The sequence below is a fragment of the Mus caroli genome, chromosome 8 (genome assembly GCF_900094665.2).
Source record: "Mus caroli chromosome 8, CAROLI_EIJ_v1.1, whole genome shotgun sequence".
Taxonomy (NCBI): domain Eukaryota; kingdom Metazoa; phylum Chordata; class Mammalia; order Rodentia; family Muridae; genus Mus; species Mus caroli.
The window spans coordinates 68832676-68857742 of NC_034577.1; the positions used below are offsets into that span (position 1 = coordinate 68832676).

At 45.3% G+C, this 25067-nt stretch overlaps 1 protein-coding gene across 6 annotated transcripts in view; it reads right to left on the minus strand.

Moving 5' to 3' along the window:
• Arhgap10 (Rho GTPase activating protein 10) overlaps positions 1 to 25067 on the minus strand; it is a 262572-nt gene that overhangs the window by 19429 nt on the left and 218076 nt on the right. For all 6 annotated transcript variants that reach the window (XM_029480512.1, XM_029480513.1, XM_029480514.1 and 3 more), the window contains one exon: positions 7883 to 8042. In XM_029480512.1, coding sequence (XP_029336372.1) covers positions 7883 to 8042 — 160 coding nt within the window. The remainder of the gene's footprint in view (positions 1 to 7882; positions 8043 to 25067) is intronic.

Sequence of the window (25067 nt, forward strand, 5' to 3'; positions counted from 1 at the left end):
CAGCCTTATTGTTTTGTGTCCTACTCTCTCTTTACCTCACTGCACTGATATAAGCATTCAGATGAAATGATTTACAAAACTACTCAGAACCCAGAGCCCACTTAATGTGATCCTCCCCGGCTTCCTAAGGGTACCAGGGGGGTAGCTAAGGAAACCTCCACAGCCCTGAGCCACCAGCCTGCACCAAAGCAAAAAGGCTCAATGTCTTCTGATCCCAGAGCTCCTGGAGGTACAGAAAAGAGCTGAGCAAGCAGAAACATAAAGGCTGCAGGGAGGGTCAGAGCAGAGAAAGATGCTCCTGCCTGCTCTTCCACACTTGTCTCTCTGAATCCACCCAGTGGGGTGACCTGATCAGGCTTCACCATGCCAGCACCAGATTTTCATAACCAGGACCAACATTTAAAAGAAAAAAAATGATCTCCTCACTAGACAAAAAAGCTGCTGGACACTTAAAATGGGCAACTCATTGCCTTTGAGAGCTACCACCCTTGCCTAGTATCTTTTTAAACTTATGTAACATCCTTGCCCTTCTTGCAAAAAGAAACCAAACCAAAACAAACCAAAACAAATCAATGAATGCTTAACTGTGACCATTAATGGAAATGTGAAAAAGAAATCTATTTTCTATTGAAACAATAACCACAACTTTAGGATAAAATACTACAGTACCAACTAGGAACACTTGCCTGTCCAGGTCTAAGAAGGGCTGGGTATATGAAGGTGGGGCTGAGGCTGTAAGTCAGCAGTAGAGAGTTTTCTTGGAATGTGCCAGGTGAATGGGGTGAATCTTCAGCACCGCATAAAACGGGGCAAGCGAGAAATCAAGCAAACTAAAGTACGAATAAGGACAGAGTGGACAGTCAAGTCAGGCACGCAGAGGACAGAGGGAAAGACAAAGGCTTCTGTCATTTCTCAGTATGTGCCAATTCTTCAGAAGCCCATTGAGAGCTGACTCTTTTCTCTGAACTTCCAGTGCACCTAGTACAATGAACTGTGGTATATGAAGCCATACGTCACATCTAAAGAGCATTTTCATATCTTCAATAAAACTATTCAAGAGATTTGAAATGCCAAGTAGTCGCCCCTGAGGAACCTCAGTCTGCCTCATTTAAAGAAAGCTTATTATTCCATTAAGAATAAAAAAGGGCAGATTGAACCCTGTCAAGGTACAGAGAACAGGAGACGGTAGAAGGCTCAGCCCTAATAAAACCCCAAATCAACTGCCCCCTCACAAGGCTCAGGAACCATCATGAGGAGAGAGTGGAAAGACTCTAAGAACAAGAGACAGAGGATGGCTAAACAGAAATGGTGCTTCCTGGACGCAACAGGGCAAATGAACAGGTGAGCTCTCCTCGATGGCGATGCAAGACACAAGATGTAGCCAAGACAATGCCCCAGCATGGAGCGAGAGGTAAGTATGAAATCCCACCCTCAGCTGGAGTGCCAGCACCTTTAGCAGCTGGGAAAAGGAGACTTGCTTTGCTTTAAGGATCCTGCCCCTGGTAGACCAACCACAGTCCAGTGCATGGCAACATACCTAAGAATAAATGAGCACCACAAGTGGACTGCATGGCTTTTTGCTTGTTTGTTGTTTTAAGGAGGACATAATTGTTGGGTGGGTAGTAAATGCACAGTGGATTTGGCAAGAGGTAGTGGGGAGGGGTGTGTATGATCAAAATACATGGTACAAAACTCTCAAAGAATCAAACTATGTTTTAATGGTGTGCTGGAGAGAAAGCTCAACAGTTAAAAGCATGTACTATTATTTTGAGAATGTATTACTATTCCCAACAGCCAAAACCAAGTGTCTCGGCACGCAGGAAGCATTTTTGCTCTGGGGACCTGCAAATGCCCCAGGTGAGAGTATCCTGGCTGGTTTTGCATGTCAACTTGACACAAGCTGGGATTATTACAGAGAAAGGAGCCTCCCTTGAGGAAATGCCTCTGTGAGATCCAGCTGTAAGGCATTTTCTCAATTAGTGATCAAAGGGAGAAGGCCAAGCCCATTGTGGGTGGTGCCATCCCTGGGCTGGTAGTCCTGGGTTCTATAAGAAAGCAAGTGCAGCAAGCCAGGGGAAGTAGTCCAATAAGCAGCATTCCTCCATGGCCTCTGCATCAGCTCCTGCCTCCAAGTTCCTGCCCTGTGTGAATTCCTGTCCTGACTTCCTTTGGTGATGAACAGCTATGTGGAAGTGTAAGCTGAGTAAACCCTTTCCTCCCCATTTGCTTCTTGGTCCTGATGTTTGTGCAGGAACAGAAACCCTGACTGCGAGAGAGAGGAACCATAGGTGCCAACACACCCAGGCAGAAAAGAGGCATCATGGGACACAGCCATCTGGAGTAGAGCAGACCATGAGGCCATGCCTTCTTATTAGCAAACTAGTGAGAAAGCAGAGAGCAATACCTGGTATTTCTTAAAAGAATTTTTCTTCTGTGCAGGGAGCCTAAAAGAATTACTTGTCAAGGACCCAGCTCCATCAATTACAATAGAAGAAAACCAGTTGAGAGAAAATTACTTTATTGGGGGATGGGGGAGAATGACTTTGGGACATTTGAAATACCTTGACCTATGATGTCATGTCCTCCGAGGAGCCTGGGCTAGCAACTCTTCACTGGCAATGAAGTCACCTGTCTGTCACCTCACCAAGTGTCCAGGTAAGTAATCGCTTTGGATGGACTGACGTCAGTGAATAATAACTCACCAGTCATACACATCAGAAAAAGCCCAAGAAATCGCATTCTGCCGCATTGCTTCCTACCTGCCAGAGGCTGTAGCTGCATTTACACACTGCACAGGTCAGAATCACAGCTGCTGTGGGTGCTCCTCTGTCAACCTGCCTTTCAGAGTCTGAGGATGCCGTGTTTCTGTATAACTGAGGATACAGCATTTCTGTATAACGCTGCAGAGATAGGATGGTTTTGTATAGCGTTGCAAACACTACCTGACCTACATGCAGCTGGGTTTCATTCTTCAGGAACTGGGATAAGCATTAGTTCTGGAAGGGACCTTCAAAATCTGTCAATATCCTAGTTGAAAACCAGGCAGCACCACCTTCTTAAGGCTTTGTGTTGCTTTAATGGCCCCATAGAAATTTTGACTGAAAAGAAACTTGATCAGCTTACTAAGAGCCTACTTGTGGGTACTGAGACCCTACACAAACAGCTGAGGTGCATATTTTAAATACCAAAGCAGACCTGGCCTCCAGGTTCTCCCAGCATCCCTCAGTCTCTACCTGGCATATCCTGCCCGCAACCCTGAACTTCCCAGACCAGGAGCTGGGCTGCCCTTCCCCCAGAGGCTCTTCTTTAGATAATCCATACGTTTCATCTCTCCCCTCTTTTTTTCCCCATTTCTCTTCCCCCTCCTCTCTGTCTCTCCCCTCTTTTTCCCCTCTTTTTTCTCTATTTCTCTTCCCCTTCCCCTCTGTCTCTCTCCCCTTTGTGACTTCACTAGCCTTGTTCCTTGGGACCAGTAAACCCATTCCAGTGGTTTCCTACAAACCACTGTTTACATACACTCTAATCTGGCTTGAATCAGCTCATTTCACTACTATAGTTGGTACTGCACATCTGGTATGTAGAAATGGAGGTAAGAACAAAAGACAGGAAGTGACACTGGGAACCAAATTTACAAATATAAAGAAAAATGCTAGAAAGAGGAAGCACAGACTAATGCCGTGGAAAGCCTCAGGAAGTGGTTCTCGCCTTTCTCCAGATGGAAGGACGATGGACGCCTTTCTCCAGATGGAAGGACGATGGACAGAAGAAATCAGACTTAATAGCGTAAGAGTTATGCGGTGATATCCAGATTGGAAATGGGGTCTTCCAAAGGAGCTTTTTATAGGGAAATAATTATCAGTGAGGGAAATTAAAGAGTAAATATCACACACACACACACACACACACCAAATAAATGTAAATGTAAACAAAAGGACAAACCAGAGGCACTGCTGTGTTAATGATAAATCAGATGTTCAAGAAAGAAGACTGCATGGTGAGACTCTGCGCCCTGGAGGTGAAGATTAAGCTAGATGCTGAAGACAGGTTGGGCTATGAGCAAACATATAGAGATCTATCTAAAGCAGGAAATCTAAGTGTGCAGGAGATACATGCAGGCCCTTGGGAGACCAAGGAGTATGCTGGTCTGGACCATTAAAAACAAACAAACAAACAAACAAAACCAGCATACTCTCATTAATACAAGTATGCTAAAAATTGATGATTTCACACAAAAACATGACTAGAAGCTGGGGGAGGGGACAAAGATTAAGGACTGTTAAGAGAGCAGATGCCCAAGAGGACTAACTTCTGTCTGTAGTACGGCAGGATAACTGTTCAGCTACATATCTCAGGAGTCAGTGGAGTCAGTGCAGACTATATGGAACCCTGCACCACAGATGCATGAGGGGATGAGCACACGAATAATCTAAACTGACCTTATACATGTTAGAGACATGCTGAAATACCTACTGCACACAATAATGACAGGCAACCATTTGTGTCAATCAAAAAACATGTTAACAAAACAGGAAGAGCCCACTTACCTTAATCTTACTCCTCAGAGGGACATCACACTGTGAACCCCAAGATTATGAACGGAAAACCTTGCTGTGGTGTGGCTCAGCCCTAGCATAAACCTTTAACCCAAGACCTTCTGTTTATTGTAAACAAGGAGTGGAGTTGTGGCTCAGCCCTAGCACAAATTTTTAATCCAAGAGCTAAAGTCAGCCCTAGGTCAAGAGGCAGAGAAGGTACCGTCCGACAGGAATGACCATAAAGACAAGGTAAAGAGAAAAGAGGGTCCGTGAGCTGCTTTTTCCTTCTGGGATGTCAGGAGTGTAGAAAGATCAGCTGGGCGCTTTCTCTGCCTCTCTGAGCTAGCAGATTTTCACCCCAGTATCTGGCTCCTGAGCCTTCCTTGGTAAAATCAAACGAGTGTGTGTGTGTGTGTGTGTGTGTGTGTGTGTGTGTGTGTGTGTGTGTGAAAGAGAGGGAGAGAGAAAGAGAGAGCTTTCATTCACTAAATTTGCTATTCCTTTTTTAATTTAATTTTTTCTTTTTTTACTTATTTAGTTTACATCCAGCTCAATGCCCCTCTCCTAGTCATGCTCTCCCACAATCCCTAGCCTTTCCCCTCCTCTTCTCCTCCAATCAGGTAAGGGCCTCCCAGGCATCCCCCCACCCCACACACACACCCTAGCACCTCAAGTCTCTGCAAGGCTAGGTGCCTCCTTCTCCTGGAGGCCAGACAAGGCAGCCCAGCTAGAACAGCATATTCCACATACTGGCAACCATTTTGGTGATAGCACAATTGGGATTTAAAAAAAGAAAAACGCCATCAGTCCAGGGTGGAATCAAGAAAAGAGGCCCAGAGATCCAGGCAACTGATCACGAAGCATCACCTTAGAGTCCGTTAGCAACACAAGCTTTCCACCCTCTTCTAAGGCCCACTGGATCATAGTCATGGGATGGGGCCCAGGAGAGTGGGCATTAAAAAAAATGTTTCTTAAAATAAACAGAGCCTGATTAGCACATGCTACCATTGAGCCACACCCCAGTTTGGGAGTAGATGGTGGTTCTGAAGTGTGTTCACTGAGCTAGAGAAAGTACCCAAGGAGTTCAGGGGATCTGCAACCCTACAGGTGGAACAACAATATGAACTACCCAGTACCCCCCGGAGCTCGTGTCTCTAGCTGCATATGAATCAGAAGATGGCCTAGTCGGCCATCAGTGGAAAGAGAGGCCCATTGTTCGTGCAAACTTTATATGCCCCAGTACAGGGGAACACCAGGGCCAAGAAGTGGGAGTGGGTGGGTGGAGGAGTGGGGGGGGGGTAGGGGGGACTTTTGGGATAGCATTGGAAGTGTAAATGAAATAAATACCTATTTTTAAAAAGAGAGAAAAAAAAGAAGCATTTATCTGTATAGCAAAGATAATCTGAGCTGATAGAAGCCAGTAAAGTGTGTGTTCGTGCCTCTGTGTGTGTGTGTGCATGTGTGTGTGTGAGAGAGAATACATGCAGGTATGCCTACATGTACACTTGTGAAAACCAAGTTAGGTATTGTTGTTCCTCCTTGTCTGCTGAGTCTCTCACTGGACGATTACGCCTGGCTGCCTGGCCAGCAAGCCCTGCGTTCCCTTCTTCCCGTCTGTGCAGGCAGCGCCTAGCTTTTTTATATGGGTTCTGGGGACTGAACTCAGGTCCTCAAGCTCACACAGAAAATAATATTTTACCAACTGAGTGATCTCCCCAGCCCAAGGCAATCCTTTCACACATACACTGGAAGGACTCTCACCCACATCTATCTAATGCACAGCATAAGAAGAAAAGCAGCTCAAGACCCTGAGTGGGATGCACTTCGATGACAGCACAACCCTTCCCCGCTTGCTTCCTCTGCTCTCCAACCCCACCCCCAGACCGGCTCGCAAGGCAGAGTACTTCGAGCGACATTTTCAAATGTGCATGAATAGGAAGCTGGGGAATTCACTCTTCCTTTGATTTATAAGGAAACATCTCATGCTGTCCTCGTGTTGGGCCTGAATGTGTTGAGTTGAGCAATGGCTGTTCCATGCCTCAGAATGTCACTGTCCTGCAGAACCACGATGGAAGAGCAATAGCTAACTAAACTTGACTTCACTGACTTAGATCTGCAATCACGGAAGGAGCTAGGGATCTGGACTTCACTAAGAAGCACACAGACTAACTTCAACCCTAGTGCAGCCAGGACTAGACGCTGGGTACCACAGCAACACCAAAGGGACTTTTATTGCTGATACACAAGAAAGGTGACAAAAATATTTCAGTAGCCATGATTGAAGCCACAATACATAATCCTCAGCACAGATAATTAAAACAATCTTGGGTGGGGTGTACATGCACATTCTTTGCACACACCAATGCACATACACACATACACATAAATACACACACACACACACACACACCTCTAGAAAATGAATATGCAAACTTGGGAGTTTCACTCTGATTTCAGGTCAGCTTTTTGACACCTAAAGGTCATCCCAAAATTTCAGCATGCCAAATTCCTCCCAGCCTCTCTTAATACTTAATAAGATCATAATGATTTCATATGAATCCAGCTGAGGCTATAAAAAGCCAAGTAATGTGAAGAACGCTTTCCAATCCATTTAAAGCCCCAGAATGCTCAGCTAGGGTCAGATGACATCATTATCTATAATCTATTTTAAGCAATTTTTAGTTTAAAATTTTTTAATGCTCTCTGGGTGAATTATAAATATATTTTGGTTGTAATTTGATTGACTAATAAATCTGTTTTGTCTCCTCAGAGCCCTCGGATGCTCTCTGTAGGTTCAGTATCCCCTGTCCTACCATGATCCCTCAGGTGCCATCAGCACTGTAAGAGAAAACCCCATGTAATCAAACAAGCTCAAGGTTTTCTGCTTGTATCATTTGCTGATGATGTACACACAAGGAGGCGAAGTGAGGTATCAGTCAGTTACCAAGTCTCTATTAGGCAAGAAGCTATGATGTCAAACAGAATGTGAACCTAGTAACAACCAAAGACTCACTTACCTGAACTCTAGGTCAGTCTTCAGAGACAGCCCATGGAAGTGTGAGCACCCCCATCCTGTGTTTGCAGAACTAGTGGGAGCTCTGCTGAGAGGGGGAAGGACACTTCCTTCTCACGGCCCCAAACTACCACAACCTGAACTCTGGAAGCCACACCCGTCCCCTTCCAGCCAGGAAACACAAAGGCATGTTCAACAAAGATTTTGCCTTGCCACCTCCCTTGGGCAGCTGGCCAGTTAGGCTGTGTCCTGGGATTTAATGGCTTGGGTGGTTACTGGCCAAACCGTGATGTCTTTCCTTCCTCCACCACCACTCCAGAGCACAGCAACTTACGTGGTGGCGGCGGCATCTCCACAGTTCCCTCCGTCTGCTGCTAGGTGGTTTCTGTCTAGTCCAGGAGGCCCATGGGCAGCTGACGTTGTGGGAGACGGGGTGGAGAGAGAGTCCTGACTGCTGCTGGGGGGATCCTCCTTGAGAGGGCTGGGACTGTCACCTAGAGGGAAAAGGCATTGGTGTTCAAACCAACCAAGAAGAAAGAAAGAACTCAATCACATTAACTTCAAAATCACCTTTCCAGCTCAGCCTGGGAGCGCGTGGACACTTTGGAAGGTTTGCACCTGTGGATTTGCTTTTTTGTTTGTTTGTTGTTTGAAAAAACAAAACAAAGACTCAGAGCTGTTATAGTGTGGATATTGAATGTTTCCAAAGACCCATCAGTTATCAGCCTGGTTCCCAGCTAATGGCACTACTGAAAAGAGGCAGAAACCCTAAGAAGTACAACCATCTGAAATGTTTACCTGGTCCTTAAAGCGGGCAAGGGGACCTTAACCCCTTCTCCCTGCCTTCTTGGCAGCCAAGAGGTAACAACTATCTCTACCACATGTGCTCTATTGCTCCCCCCCCCCCCAGCCTAAAAACAAAGTCATGATTTAAGACTCTAAAACTGTGAACCAATGTAAACCTTCTCTCCATTTAAACTGGCTTATCCTAGGTGTTTATTGTAGTAACAGAAAGCCGACTAACACATACATGATACCCCCCCCCCCCATGAAGAGTGAAGAAAAGAAAATAACTAGTCAGACTGAATGGGAAACAAGTGCCTTTTATGTAGCCACAATGGATGCTCGGCCTAAAAAGACGCCAGATCCAAGCCACTAACAAAGTCAGGACAGGCCAGAGTAGCACACAGCCATCAGAGCCTGTCCCTGTGCATTCCTTCACACCGAGTACATAAGAAAAGGGACGTTAAGGGACGTAAGCAGCTACCTTAGATATGACTTCTAATGGTCCAACTTATCAACATTCCAGATGTGAAGGAGTTCCCACATGCCCGTGAACACCAAAGAGATGTCACTGATCGGGGTCCTGCAGTAACTGCAGGGGATGAATGCAAACCACAACTAAGACGCAGGTCCTTAGTGAGGTGTGTGATTTATACCATCTTACAAACTATGTTTATTATCCATTGTGCACATTATCAGCTTCTGTAGGACATGGCAAATGCACAAAAGAACTTCCCAAAGGAGCTGTTCCCTCAGCTGGCCTTCTCACTTCCATGATGATTCCAGGTTTGTCTATAAACACACTGGAATGGCACCAGGCCGAGCGCTGCCCTTTCTGCCCAAAGAACTTATTAAATATTGACTTCCCCAGGTGACTTGCAGAGGAAGCAGTTCTAGGGAAACAGCACTAACATGGCCTTGATTTTCCTGGTGATGGGCCATAGCAATTGCCCAACGCTACCACAGCAGCAAATGGAGGTCTACAACCCCAGCCAACAAAAGCTCAAGTGTCCTGAACCCACACACAGTACCCCATCCTGGGTTTGAGGTGCAGAGTTTACACATAAATGCCAAGGTTGGAAGAAAACTCACTCTCAGAAAACCATCTCAGAAAAACAACAATTCCTCCCAAAATGAAGCACAAGACAAATCCTGGGCCCTGAGTAAGCTAGCTGTTGGAATTTAAGTCTTGAAAAGTGAGTGACGAAAATAAATCTTACTGACTCCTGACCCGACTCAGGCTAAGTGAGTGTGTCTTAGGAAAGAGATAGGAAAAGCTAGATTAGGGCATTAAGTAAGCATCAGAAATAACTGACTGGACAGAGATGCCTGGGGAGACATTGGATTTCCAGTGTGTTTACAGAAGTTGGTAGCATCGTGTAACAAGAAGGCCAGTTGAAGGAAACAGCTCCGAGAGAACCCATCAGAGAGCCCTGCAGAGAAAGTGGACTGTGCAGGTCCTCTCCCTGGGCTGCACCTCCTTGCAAAGTCTTGTCCTGCCCTCCACACAAATCCTAGAATATTGCTTGTTTTTTCTTTTAGCTAAGCCACTTTTTCAATAGCCCTTCGGCACAAACATGTAACCGGAGAAACTCAGTCCGGACATTAGGGCCAACTTGGAGGCAAGCGAACCAAAACCAACAGAACACAGCTTCAATTCTTTTTAGAATGGAGTTCCCTTTGAAAGAAGGACTGGCACTTCCTGTGCCTAGCAAGCTCAACTCCAGTTCTCTTCTGCACGCGAGTGAGCGAGCATGCACACATTTGTGTCCTGAGCTACCACCACTCTACAGAGCTGAGAGGGACTTGGCTGGTGTGGTGCTGCACAGCTACATCGGCACTCCAGGCGCTTGGAGGCCGAGAATTCATGTAGATATCCAAGCTGGGCTCCATACACAGTGAGTTCAAGCTCGCCTGGACTACACACAGACCAGAAAGAGGAGGCGAGAGTTTCTATGACTTGTTTGTGAAGTTCCTTCTCCTGCAGATACGTTTGTTATGGAGCCTTTAAGAGGGGGGGCCTTGCTGGAAGAAACAGATGGCTGGGGCCTGATCATGAGGTTTTGCTTTCTGATGGGGGATACAATGAATCTAAGGTGGGCTCCCCCCAACCTGAACCTAAGAGGGGCTCCTACCACCTGGTGTTTCATGCCACCAGGATGACTGTGTGTATCCCTCCAAACTGTAAGTCCACCAAACTCCTCACCTCGCCCATTAATTGGCTTCTCGACAGGGCTCTGTCTACAGCAAAGTTAAGTATCCTTAGCACAGCTGACCTTCAGGACAATTACCAATGTGAACTCAGCTACAAGAGCCCAGGTAGGCATCTCCTGGTGCAGAGCAGTGAGAGGGACACAAGCAGTTGGGTTTCCTGGCTTCCAGAAGCCAAGGATACCTAGACTGCCATTCCTCCAGTGTCATTCATTGTCACCTGGGCAGTGCCTAACACAGCAAAAGTGGCTGTGGAGGGTCTGGGACCAGCCTGCTCCTGACTCCCTCTAACCAGGGAAACAGGGGTGGGTGAGAAGCAGGTTTGAGGAGCCTGAGAGCAGAGGTCTTACTTTAAAAGCATGCCTGGGGTGTTTTTACCACCAGATACAGAAGCTCATTTACATTGCCTCTGATCCTTTCCCCAGGCAGACTGACAGCACAAACTGTCTTTCAGCGAGCTGAACCACATTCTATTAAGAGAACTGTCTTCCTGTCTGCCAAACAGTGGCAATCTGAGCCCTCAGGTGAGAATAACAGGGGTGGAAAGGAATGTTTGCAGACTGATCAAATGAAGACACCTCGCTCCATGTTTCCAGCCAGTAACATCCCTCTCCCCGTCCTGTCCAGGAATGAGTCTGTCTACTGGGCAAAAATCACTGTAAACAAGAAAAACCTGAATCACAACCATCATGTACGTCAATAGTCAGGCTGATAGCCATGCCCCAAAATTCTGTTCACAATTTCTCCTAGTAGTGTGGCCTGTCAATATATTTGTATGTGGAAGATGGAGGCCCACAGCAGGTGTTCTCAGAAGCCTTTGAGACCCTTTGAGACTGGGTCTCTCACAGGCTTGAAATTGCACAAAAAAGTCTATGCTGGAAGGCCAGGAAGCCAGGGGATCCACCTGTCTATATGCTTGCTCTGTCCTGGAATTGCAAGCATATGCCAGCATGCCCAGATTGTTCTTTCAATATGTGCTCTGGGATGGAGTCAGATCATTGTGTTTGCAAGTAGGTACATTATCAAGTTCTCACCTAAGCTTGTGTGTTCAGTGATTTCTAAAGCCTGAGCTTTACCTCTTACAAGATTAATTTATAATTGAGAACTAGGAGCAGACAACTTAATTGTTCATTTGCTATGAGCTGAACCTGGGTCCCGTACATGCCATGCGAGCTCTCTACCACAGGGTCCCAGCCCCAGCCTGGCTCTGATCCTTTTCACCTCTCACTTCTTTCAGTAAGGCAACCCTCCACTCTCAAGTGTCCTGTGAATAGAAAGAACAAAAATGATACTAACAAATTTCTGTTTTGAACAGTCACCAAGGACAACAGGAACACCCAACTTAAACCTGACCTCCACCAAACACTTGCCAACACCAGTTTGCACACTCTCCTTTCTCAACGAAAGCAGCATCAGTTTGGTATTTTGCTGCCACACAATGGCTTCACAGCCTAACCTTGACTGCCACCCAACTCCCATCATAGATGTTTGGAGGGTGGAAACCATGTCTCAGGCTTGGTAACTCTTTACAAGCAGTGTGTTGCCAGACAAAAATCAAGAGACTTGGGGAAATGCAATGTGCTCTCTGTTACAAGGAAGATCATGGACACGAAACGAGCTTCCAAGACTCAGCAGAGAATAAGGGATCTAAAATTTTCAATGTATTCTCAGAAGACTGGCTAGAAGTTGCTCCGTCTCATGCATCCCTTCCCGACCACAAATATCTCCAATTTCCTGCCCTTCTGACTACTCACCAGGCACATCATGGACAAAACTTAACAGTTAAAATAACAGTTCCCTGGTAATAAGGACACATGCTCCACTATGTTCATAGCAGCCTTATTTATAATAGCCAGAAGCTGAAAAGAACTCAGATGCCCCTCAACAGAAGAATGGATACAGAAAATGTGGTACATTTACACAATGGAGTACTACTCAGCTGTTAAAAACAATGGATTTATGAAATTCTTGGACAAATGGATGTATCTGGAGGATATCATCCTTAGTGAGGTAACCCAATCACAAAAGAAGTCATTAGATATGCACTCACTGATAAGTGGATATTAGCCCAGAAACATAGAACACCCAAGATACAATTTGCAAAACACAAGAAAATCAAGAAGAGGGAAGACAAATAGGTGGATACTTCATTCCTCCTTAGAATAGGGAACAAAATACCCATGAAAGGAGTTACAGAGACAAAGTTTGGAGCTAAGAAGAAAGGATGGACCATCCAGAGAATACCCCACCCGGGGATCCATCCCATAATCAGCCACCAAACCCAGACACGGATTTTGCTGAAGGGACCCTGTTATAGCTGTCTCGTATGAGGTTATGCCAGTGCCTGGCAAATACAGAAGTGGATGCTCACAGTCATCTATAAGATGGAACACAGGGCCCCCAATGGAGAAGCTAGAGAAAGCACCCAAGGAGCTGAAGGAGTTCTCAACCCTATAGGTGGAACAATAGGAACTATCCAGTACCCCTAGAGCTCATATCTCTGGCTCCATATGTAGAAGAAGATGGCCTAGTCAGTCATCACTGGGAAGAAAGGCCCCTTGGTATTGCAAACTTTATATGCCCCAGTACAGGGGAATGCCAGGGCCAACAAGTGGGAGTGGATGGGTAGGGGAGCAGGAGAGGGGAGGGTATAGGGAACTTTCGGGATAGCATTTGAAATGTATATAAAGAAAATATCTAATAAAAAATTAATTAATTAAAAAAAATCAGTTCCCAGCCCAAAGGTGCTCACATTTAACATGGGAGACAGCTGATAATAAACAGAGCAAAAGGTGGCATTTGCATAATGGGACTCTCTCAAGGAGCTCTGAGACTCAAGAATAACGAGTTTTAAAACCTGACAGTGGGAGGGCTGGAAGACATGTGGGAGACATGCAACAGAATAAGGAGAAATTACTGCCAGACTCGGAGGCTCTGAAGAGAAACATCGGAGCTGAAAGACAGGTGAGAGCCTGGCAGCTTTCAGAGCTGTTAAGTCATTGGATTTGGCTAGAGTGTGCCCCCCCCCCCCCCGGCAGAAAGAGAAAAAACAAAAAACAAAAAACAAAAAACGGGACCACACTAGGGCATCTGAATTCACCTACAGCTGCAAAGATGTCACTGCAGGGATTGCAGAGAGCAACATGATCGTGAGATTGAATCCAGGAGACTTTCAGGCACTGCAAGTCGGCAGAACTCAGTAAAGACAAGGAAGGGAGAAGAAAAGTTCCACTAAAACTGAGATAGGAAGGTATGCCAGAGGCAGGTGCATTTCACTAGTCAGTAGGATTCGTTGTTGTTGTTGTTGGTGGTGGTGGTGGTGGTGGTGGTGGTGGTGGTGGTGTAGAGGGACCGAGGAATGAGCTGGAGTCCTGAAGACTTGCTATGCAAGTTACTACCTCTGTGATGAAACACCATTACCAAAGCAACCAGGGGAAGAAATGGTCTATTTGACTTCTACTTCCACATAAATGCATCATTAGAAAAACCAGAACAGGATCTCAAGCAGGCAGGAAAAACGGAGACAGGAAAAGATGCAGAGGCCAAGGAAGAGTGCTGCTTATTGGCTTGCTCCCCATGGCTTGCTCAGGCTGCTTTCTTAGAGAACCTAGCACCACCAGCCCAGGGACTGCACCACCCACAATGGGCTGGGCCCTCCCTGCTGTCAATCACTAATTAAGAAAATACTCTACCTACAGGTTTGCCTACAGCCTGATCTTATAGAGGTATTTTCTCTGCTCTACTGACTTTAGCCTATGTCAAGTGGACATAAAGCTATCCAGCACACCAAGAGACAGCCCCAGGAGTGATTTGATCATCTGCTTGAGCATGTGAACAATATTTTACTTTCATAATCAACAAAGCAGAGGCTGGCAGAAAACTGGACCAAGTTCTACCGCAGCCAGTAACTTACGCTAACTGTAATACTCTGGTAGGCTCTTCCTCCTGCTTTCTGTCCCAGTGATAGCGCTCTGTTCTCTCCACTCACCATCTGGTCCCTGCACCTCAGCAGCATCCCCCTTGCGTGTGTGAAGGAGCAGGACTTACACTGTGCTACTCCATCACTGACGGCACCCTTCACTGCCTTCCTCTCCTTCCTAATAGTACAGAAACCAGACTGTTCCCAGAGTCCCTTCTTAGCTCTTCCTTCACTCAGCCTCGAATGTGGTCCCGACACAGATCCCACAAAGCCTCTGCAGTTTCTGCAACTGTTGGGAACGGGTTCTCTGCAGGAGCAGGGTGCCTCCATGTTCCTCATTCTTAAATAGTAACCAAGTAAGAACAGAAGGGAGGGAGGGAGGGAGGGAGGGAGGGAGGGAGATATGTAACTTACTGTTGGGATTTAATTTACACAAACCTCACAGTGGCACATCTGGTTAGTTCACAGATAGCTGTAGGCTGCCACTGTGGGGCCCCATGTTAGGTCAAAAGGACCTCAGAGACATCTGTCAACTGGCTAATCTCCAGTATCAGAAACTTTTGCTGAGAACTAAGTAACTCTAGCCACAAGGACACAGCTATACTTTTCTTATAAAGCTAACCAGGAATTTTTCTAGCCAAGAGATTTTATATGGAAATCTTCCTCTCTCCCACTTACGCCTAGTAACAACAAAAAGAGGAAGATGCAAATGTTGAGGGTGTGGTTTAATGCTTGCATTATGCTAATTGGGTCCCCAAAACTGCAGAAGAACATATAAGACACTGAGGGTCCCTACCCTCTCCCCCAGTTGGTTTTGATTGGTAAATAAAGTTGCCAGTGGCCAACAGCTGGGCAGGGAGATAGAGGTGGGACTTTTAGGATGATTCCCCACCCCCTCAGGAAGGAGGGGAGGAGGAAGAGAGCTGCCATGCCAGGAGAGGAGTAGCTGACACAGCTGAGAAGTGCATGACAGACTGACAGCCAACATGTAAGAGCCAGGGATTGTGGCCCAGGAGGGCTGCAAGTCTGGGTCAGGGGCAGCCAAGGTGGAACATAGGCTGTAGTAAGTGATGAGCTGGGATTACTGGAAAGTACATCTGCCATGTGGAGGTTTGTAAGTGGCAAGACGTGTGTGTGTGTGTGTGTGTGTGTGTGTGTGTGTGTGTGTGTGTTCATTCGGGAACCCAGAACATAGGGGTGGGTAGCAAGGACTCTGCAGCCGCTGCGCTGAAGGGGTTGATTTGAGTAGCATTAATTAGATAGTACTACACACAGACACACACAGACACACACACACACACACACACACACACACACGTTTACCCGTCCATTGTCTCTGTGCAACAGAGACAGAAAGGAAATATTCAGGGGTCAGTGACTGCAGAAGCCAGGAGCTAACAGTTCCAGGACTCATCATGCCCAGCAGACCTGACAGTGCTCAGATCCTGTGGCTTCTCAGAAGCGCAGTATGAAACCCTCCACACTACATTCAAACAAAAAGTTTGCAGTAAATCCACTCACCCAAGGCACTGGATTTGAACATCCACCTTTCCATTAGCTGTGTGCTAGCCAAGCTTGGTTCTAAGGCAAACCTATAGGGAAACTGTTGAATCACCAGCTCCAGCGAGGGAAAAAACCGCAAAGGAGAAGGAAGAGAGACGTGGATCTAGTGCATGCTTGCGAGCACACTCACGGCACCCTCCTTCCTTCACAAAGACTTACGAGCTTGAACTTGTAAGAACAAAAGGGAAATTAAGATAGTGTTATGCTTTGAATATAGAACATGCTCCCACAGGTGAGTTTTGAACACTTGGTGTCCACCTAGTGGCAGTATTCTGGGGAGGTTCTGAGAATGTTAGGAGAGACAGCCTAGCTGGAAGATTAGCAGTCCTAACTGGGGCAGGACTTCTGGGACTAGCTCTGACTTCTGACCCACTTCCTGCTTCCTGGCTCCCTGTGATATCAGTAGCTGTCCTCTGCTGCAGGCTTCCTCCACCATTATGATCTGTCTAGGTGGACAGGGCCAATCAACTAAGAGCCCGGCCTTCTGAAACCATGAGCCAAAATAACTAACCTCCCCTTGATTTTGTAGGTAATGGGACATAGCTAAGCAGGAGTGACTACAGTGAGAATGCCCAGAAAAGACGAGAAGTCAATAATTTAGAGATGCACAATACAGACAACACAGCAGGTAGAACTACCAACATCTAGGTCCTGGGAGAGGAAATAAACTGGGAGGAAGAGATACTTAAAGCACTTAAAGCAGTAAGGACAGCAAATGGGAGAATAAGGGAAACTATGGATGCAAGACACCACTGTATAATTCAAGAATGGCAAATATGCAGGATGTGGTGGTGCACACCTTTAATCCTAGCACTTGGGAGGCTGAGGCAGGCTGATCTCCATGAATTCGAGGCCAGCTTGGTTTACAAAGTGAGTCCATAACAGCCAGGGCTCTGTTACACATAGAAACTGTGTATCAAAACCCAATATATGTGTGTGTGTGTGTGTGTGTGTATCAGATACAAAGAAGAAAACTTATGCAAACATGAAGAACACATCATGTAAAAGTCAGTCTAACACAAGAATTCAAAATAGTACTGAGATCAGAACAGAATCCAGCAAGCCTTCAAAGAATCAAAGGAAAAAGAATTCTATCATTTAAAATGTGAGGCTGTAATAAAAACATCTTCGGACATTAAAAATCCCTAAAGGGCTGACACTGGAAGTACTATTCTGCTATTCTCATAGAAAAATGCTTCAACGTTTTATCAAGAGAAGCAACAGAGCGTTAGTAAAGTCTACTTCTGCCATTAATAAAGGAAACGGGGGGAGTAACCCAAACAATCCAGACGCAAGTTCTAGGAAAGACCAGCAAAGTGTGTGTGTGTGTGTGGGGGGGGGGGAATGAGAGGCAGCTGAGACTATTTGTCTTGCTGACTGTGGAAGCAAGTGGCAGTGTAAGATCTCAACAGGGAAGTAAGGTTCCATGACTCAGATAAGGACACCTGCATTAGAAACAAGACGACAGAAGCCTACCCTCAGAAACGGTGGAAGCTGGCTTGTTTCCTTAAAGAAAAAGGCAGAAAAAAGAAAAGTGTATCAAATGCATTAAATGGAAAACATACAATGACAGAAACTGTTACATAATGGTAATTATATGAAAATGGATTAGACTTGTCAATTAAAAGACAGCGACTCTCCAAGTGCATTTCTGAACTCAAGCAATATGCTGACTTAAAGAAACAAGCTTACAGTGAAAAGGACGAGACTGAAAGCACAGTAAGAAAGGATAGATATACTAGGTAATCAGGACCCCCTAAAAGGAAATGGCAGCAGGCACATGAAGGTCACTTATCAGGGATAAAGAGCAAGGTCAGAGAAAGAAATAAAACCACAGATGAGGCTTCAACCAGCCAACCATTAGCTCCCGAAAGCTCAACAAGTGACAGGCTTTGACACGCTCCACTCAGACCCCATCATGTAGCATGAAGAAAAAAAGACCTGCAATCAGGTCCAAAGTGGTCTCATGGATACATTCACACCCTTGTGTCACCACCCCACCACAGATACACGTACACAGATTGCAGCAAATAAAGGATAATATTCTCTTTAATATCATATAAAATATTTTTGAAGGAATGCCAGGAACTCTTCAATACTGTCTTAGTCACCATTCTATTCTATTATTGTGACCAAGGCAACTTATAAAAGAAAGCACTTCATTGGTTAGTTTCAGAGGATGAGTCCCTAGCCATCATGGAGAGGAGCAAGGCAGCTGGCAGGCAAGCATGCATGGTACTGGAGCAGTAGCTGAAAGCTCGCACATTGAGAGGGAGGGAGAGGGAGGAAGACAGAGGGAGGGAGGAGGGTTAGGGAGAAGGGAAAAAAGAGAACTTGTGATCCTTCCCAAACAATTCTACCAAGAAGGGATCAAACATTCAAACTTTTTAGCTTACAGAGGCAGTCCTCATTCCAACCACCACAGATAACAAAAGAAAAAATTGTAAATTATCCTCTTATAGCAGATGAAAATTGCAAGACAATGGACACTTTGTAACAAAAGGCTGTACTTTATAATTCCCATGTCAGCAAACTAAATAAAGTTACTAAGAAAGCTATAAAGCAAACAAAGAAATACTTAGAACACAATGACAATACTAAACTTTGTAAGGCACAATGTAAAAAAAAAAAAACCCAAATAACAATAGTTTTAAAATATTAGGAAATAAGAGCATTTTATGCCAACAGATAATCTTCCCAAGTATTGATAGCCAAAGAACAGTCCCAAAGAATTCACTGGAGCGGAGTTGGCACCTTTATCTTAATGCACTCACATAACATGGATTACTGACATAGTGTAAATATGAATATAAGCTACTGTATAAGTAAAAACCTACCCTCAAATACTATTGTCATTGCTTATTCATATATAAAGCTTGATGAGAAAAACAGTCTCGAAGATCACAGTAGAGATCAATGGAAAAACATGAGCTGGTATCTGGTAACTTCCTCTGAACATACAGACATGGATTCAAACCTCAACATCAACTACTTTACTTTTAAAACTGGCTTCAGCTGTCTCTTGTGAGACGATGCCAGGGCCTAGCAAACACAGGAGTGGATGTTCACAGTCAGCTATTGGATGTATCACAGGGCTCCCAATGGAGAAGCTAGAGAAAGTACCCAAGGAGCTAAAGGGATCTGCAACCCTATTGTTGGAACAACATGATGTACTAACCAGAACCCTGGAGCTCTTGTCTCTAGCTGCATATGTATCGAAAGATGACCTAGTCGGCCATCAATGGAAAGAGAGGCCCATTGGACTTGCAAACTTTATATGCCCCAATATAGGGGAATGCCAGGGCCAAAAGAATGGGAATGGGTGGGTAGGGAAGTGGGGGGCGCTATGGGGGACTTTTGGGATAGCATTGGAAATGTAATTGAGGAAAATATGTAATAAAAATATTAAAAATTAAAAAAAAAAACTGGCTTCAGTACAAACTAGGTGACTTCCCCGGTTGGGTTTGGCAGAACCAACCTCCTGCCATAATGCCAGCCGGCGTTTCCTATGGTTCCGAAAGTCCCTCACAAACAGCTACCACACCATAGTGGCCTCTCAAATGTTACCCATGACATACAGAGGGTGATGGGAAGAGCTGTGAGGCCTACTGGCAGGAACGCATTTCCATGTCTTGACATAACTTCTAGGTTGTTTAAGTAAGATCTGGGTTGGTAGATTTCTATGTGCTGCTACATGGACTGGCATAAACTATAACACAGCAAACTGCACATTCCCCTTCCCCAGAAGGAATACTTTATACCTCACACAGAAATGCCATGCTCAAGCATGGCAGTGGTGGCGCACACCTTTAATCCCAGCACTTGGGAGGCAGAGGCAGGCGGATTTCTGAGTTCAAGGCCAGCATGGTCTTCAAAGTGAGTTTCAGGACAGCCAGGGCTATACAGAGAAACCCTGTCTCGAAAAAAACCAAAAAAAGAAAAAGAAAAAGAAATGCCATTCTCAGCAGCAAAAGTGGAGGTGCCCGCACAGAGTAAAACCTGTGCATATGGGACACTTCAGCCAACACAGCAGTGGGATGGGGAGCAACAATGCAGTTTGAGGACTGACAGAGGGCAAAAGACATATAAAGTAAAGTACTGTGAGCCAGGCAGTGCCACATCCCAAAGCAGTCACTACAAAGCCCATGGAGACTAGTGACAAACAGGAAATGACACCTTGCAACTGCTGTCCTCAACCAGTCTAGTTTGAAATTCTGCACTGTAATTTGGACATGTAAGGCTGAGTCACATAGAGTTTACTCTCAATCCCAGGTCCTGAAAGCACTTGGCTGGTCTCAGATTACGGGGTGTAAAGTCTGTGGATGCTGGGACATTCCTCAACTCCACTTCTGAGAAAGGAATGTGACTCCAGACTGGATTGCTGCAGCTTGTGATTGCTTTGAAAGGGACATGGGTCTATTACCCTTACACACACACACACACACACACACACACACACACACACACACACACACACACTGCTTTCTTCCAAGTTGCTCACTCCCTGGTTGTACAACAAAGTCGGGAGGTTCCCTCACTGCTCATCCTAGAATCAGGCTATCAGAGCGTCATGGGTCCCTCTACCTGGAAGCAAGGGCACACAGGAAAGAGCAGTTCCCAGCAGAGAGCTGCAGGCAGCAAGGCTGGGAAGGAGCGCAGCAGATTCAAAATCCAATTAACACCTACAAACCAGAGAAAAGCTAGTGCTCCTCTTACAGCCACCCATATGCTCGTCAGACTGAAATGGCCGGAGAACTGCGGCATACGGTCTTTATGACACTTATGATGCGTTGTCAAGAGAGGCAAACACACAAGATCTAAACAAGGAAACCGTTAGAAGCAAGACAGAAATTAAAATTATTCTCTTTCAGAACTCTGAGGACAGATGTTTATTCCACCTCTATCAAACCCTACACCAGCCAGGGGGCAGTGCCACATGCCTTTACTCCCAGCATTCAGGAGGCAGAGGCAGTCAGATCTCTGTGAGTTCAAGGCCAGCTCGGCCTTCAGAGAGAGTTCCCAGACAGCCAGGGCTATACAGAGAAACAAACAAACAAACAAACACAACTACACCAGAAAAACTGTGTTACCTTACAAATTAGTTTCCCTTATCTGGAAAAGTGCATGCAAACACACATCCCATTCCTTAAGTAGACATTTCGATTTTTAAAAATTGGTTGGAAAACTCAGTTTTATAATACACATTATTAAATGTGAATGAATCAATTATTTTTCTAGAAAACTCAAATCCAACTTTACTTCAAAAGTCTTTATTCCCATGAACATTGACAGAAAACTCCTTTATTCGGGAAACTATCCTTACATCTCGGGTTAGAAGAAGGATGTGTGGAAAAAAAATAGCCCTGACAGATGCCCAAGACAGAACCAAAGCTAACTGTGAGACAGTGGAAGGGGTGTGCCCAGCCTGATGTGACGGCTGACACCTGTCCTCTCATACACTCAGAGGATAAAGCAGAAGGCTTTTGACCCAGGCGCTCAAGGAGCAGGGTGTCAGAGCAGGGTAGGAGCCGGGGATGCAGGCCCCAGCCCAGCACAGGCTTAGCATGCAAGGCCCAAGGTCCTTCCAGCCCCTCCCAACCCCAATCCCTCTCACCTCTTTCTTAGTTACACCACAACTTCACATAGAGACACCCTATCCCAGGAGACTACACACTGCTCTTTCCATGTTCTTTCTCAAGAAATACGGAAAGTCAAACGGAAACTCTACTAAAGCGTAGCAGCACGCGGCTTGGTGACAGCAGTTACGGGAGGGTGTTCATTCCAACTGGCAATGCCATTTCTGGATCTAAAATCACCTCTAGGAAAGGGGACGCCCACCCTCTGATCCCCAAAATACAGAACAGGACTGCCTAACGGTCTGAACCTCTCCTCAAAACAAACGGAGTCAGAGGAAAGTCAGCTCCCCAGCTGCAAACTAAAGTATCAAGGCCTGAAAAGGCAGAATGGCTGCTGTGGACTGATTCATGTATTTATTCCTACTCTCAGGGGATGAGACAGATGTGGGAGGGGCTGGAAGGAAGAGAGGGAGGGGAAGTGATGTAATATTTTGATTAAAAAAACTTCAAAAACAAAGGAAAAAGTTAATCTCAATACTTGCCTGAGAAAGCTATCGGGCAGCTAAAACATGTCAAATAAACACACTGGGGAACGCTGATGAGGGAATCAGCTATATTATAATCAAGCCCATAACAAAACAAAACAAACAAACAAAAAATAACAACAACCAAACTGGACCCCATTATCAAACTACAGCAGAAGTTAACAGTTAGCTCAAGGCACCATCCCTACCACTTGCAAAGATCAATGGAAGACTGCAGCAACTCAACTAGAAGCAAGAAAGGTTAGTCCTGTCAAGAGAAGTCAACAAACCGTCTAGCCTGCATAGTGGAGCATTTCTCATTATGATTACAATCCATGCAACAGCCATGTATCATTATCCTTGGAAACCAAAGGGAAATAGGCCCGGAGTGAAGCCTCACATAGGCTCCCATGATGCACAGCGCTTTGACACTTCAGGAAACTGAGAGCACTGTGCACAGAACACAAACTCCAGGCCCACTGAGACAGTGTAGACCAGTGGTTTTTAACTTCCCTAATGCTATGACCCTTTAACACCTCATGCTGTGATGACTCCCCCAACCCAACCATAAAATTATTTCATCGCTATTTCTCAACTGTAATTGCTACTCTTATGAATGATGGCGTAAGTATCTTATATACAGATTACTTGATGTTCAATTCCATCAAGGGGTCAAGACTCACGGGTTGAGAAGCACAGGCGTGACAGCAAAGCTGCTAAGACTCCCAGCTCTTCACCTGTCCCTCCTCCTGCTCACCTCTGCTCCTGGCTTTTCTGTCATACCAAATGTTAATTCCCAGCAATTACCACACGAAGGACTTAGCCATCAACAATCCTAGGTATCCTGATAGATGAAAATCAGTCAAAAGACCAAATACCACTTTCTTTGAAAGCACACCAACAGATGTATTTCATGCATTAGAGCACAAGGAAAACAGAAGCTACAATTCTAGAGCAGCCACTACAGCACTGTAACTCAATTGTGCTTCGCAAAAACTGTATCATAGTTACACTGCAAAACTCTTAAGGCACAGAGGGGATTTGCTGAAGCCACAAAATGCATCAAGGGGAATCAGGGACTTCAGTCCAGGTTCATTTAAACACAAACTTAAGTCTACCAGTCAACAAAACTCTCTGCTACCCAAGGATCTCCAGTAGTAGTAACCCCAACTGCAGGAGAAATGTGAAGAGTGGTGAAGGGCAAGGGGGAAGGAGAAAATGGCTGAGCAGAGAGAGCTGGCCAAGCCTACAGAGACACCCCACCATCACTCCAGGGCTCTGCCTTTTGGTCCTCCTACTTCAAAATCTTAAGCTGATACCCAGCACAGGAAGCACAAAACGCAAAGGAAAACTTAGACTTCTATACACACACATCTATTAACAGAGCTGTTTGCATGTTTTATATACACACTCCTAGACTTCGATGATTATTGTGTATTTAAACAATGTTTCTTTCAAAGGATAGTGTCTTCCTTTTCTTCCATAGTCATCCTGTTGGGTGGGGATGGGGTGGAGAGATTTCTATTGTTATCGTGAGGCTTTGCCTCTGCTACTGTTCATCGAGTCACACAGTGATGAAGTTCCAGAGCCAGACCACCTGGTAGTCCTGGCCTTGTGGACAACAGCTGTCGGCTCTAAAGGAGCTAACTTACCTCCTCTGCATCCCAATTTCTTTATTTCACAGAGAGATACATACTACCTGCAGTCTGTTGTGAGGAATACCTAAGCTCAGGAAGTACTGGGGTAAGAGCAGAATCTGTCAAGAACTATGATAATTAGCAAGTGTCTGATAATTAGCAGTATCTGTCAAGCAGTCTGATAATTAGCCATTACAGTCTTTTCCCTCACTCTGTGCCATATTCCTCCACAAACTACAGACATGTTTAAGTTTAAGAAGGGTCTATAAATCTTGGTTTTTATAAAAGAAGATAATAAATAGAATTAAATAACTATGGTTCCTATTATGAACCAAAGAGAAAAATAAAATCATGATCACAAAATAAAAATGAAAAATAAAACCATGATCACAATTACATTTCACACATAAAAAAGACCTATGCAGCTTAGACAACATTCATAGATCCAAAATGCAACAAAAGTCATTTGAACAGGCTTAAAGAAAAACAAAACTGTAAACATCCAAAGGTGACACTGTACTCCTTCACAGACAGTAGGGAGTCAAGACCCAGAAGTGCCACCGCAGCTAAGGCCAACCCCAGACGCTCCTCTTTCCTCAACAGCTGCCAGGGAGAGGGTGGGGAATGAGGAAGCAACCGGTTGCTCAACCTAAGTAACTCAGAATTGGCCACATTGGCATAATACCTTCCACTTCAAGATATCTGCTCGTCTTTCTGCCTATCAAAGAAAACACTTCAAATCAGTCACTCTTGACAGCCTTAAAAATTCTATTTCATTCAGGATAAACAATACTGCGGTTGGTTTGAAAAGATGTTTCTTAGACAGCCCGACTGCCTCCTACGCTGCAAGACTCTCAGAGAGGCCTAAAAAGAGAGTGGCAGCTGCTTGGATTCAGAACTAGAAATTAAAATAAAAGCTATTAGAAGTGAAGAAAGAACATGCTCCGGGGGAGACGCGCTTTAGAGGGCCTCTCTCTTCTACATAGGCTAGCTACCTGCCACGACCTCACTTTCACCACAGTGCAGCTATGTGGTTTTTAAAGGTGTTAGATGCTCCCCCACCCCCACCTTTGTTCTCCCAAGAAAAGGGACAATGTTCATCCCACACAGAGGCATAGTCTAGGCTACACAGGAAGTTGGAGAAGTTGCCTTTTGCTTTGTCACTAGCGCTAGGGGGCTGAGCTCGCTGCAGGCTTCAGAGGAGCCGCCCATGCAGAGGCGGCTGCTTGCATGAGGTGGCTTCTCGCCACAATTCAATTCCAGCTCAGGAGCTTCTAGCTGCTTTTTCTAATCCATCGATCCTATC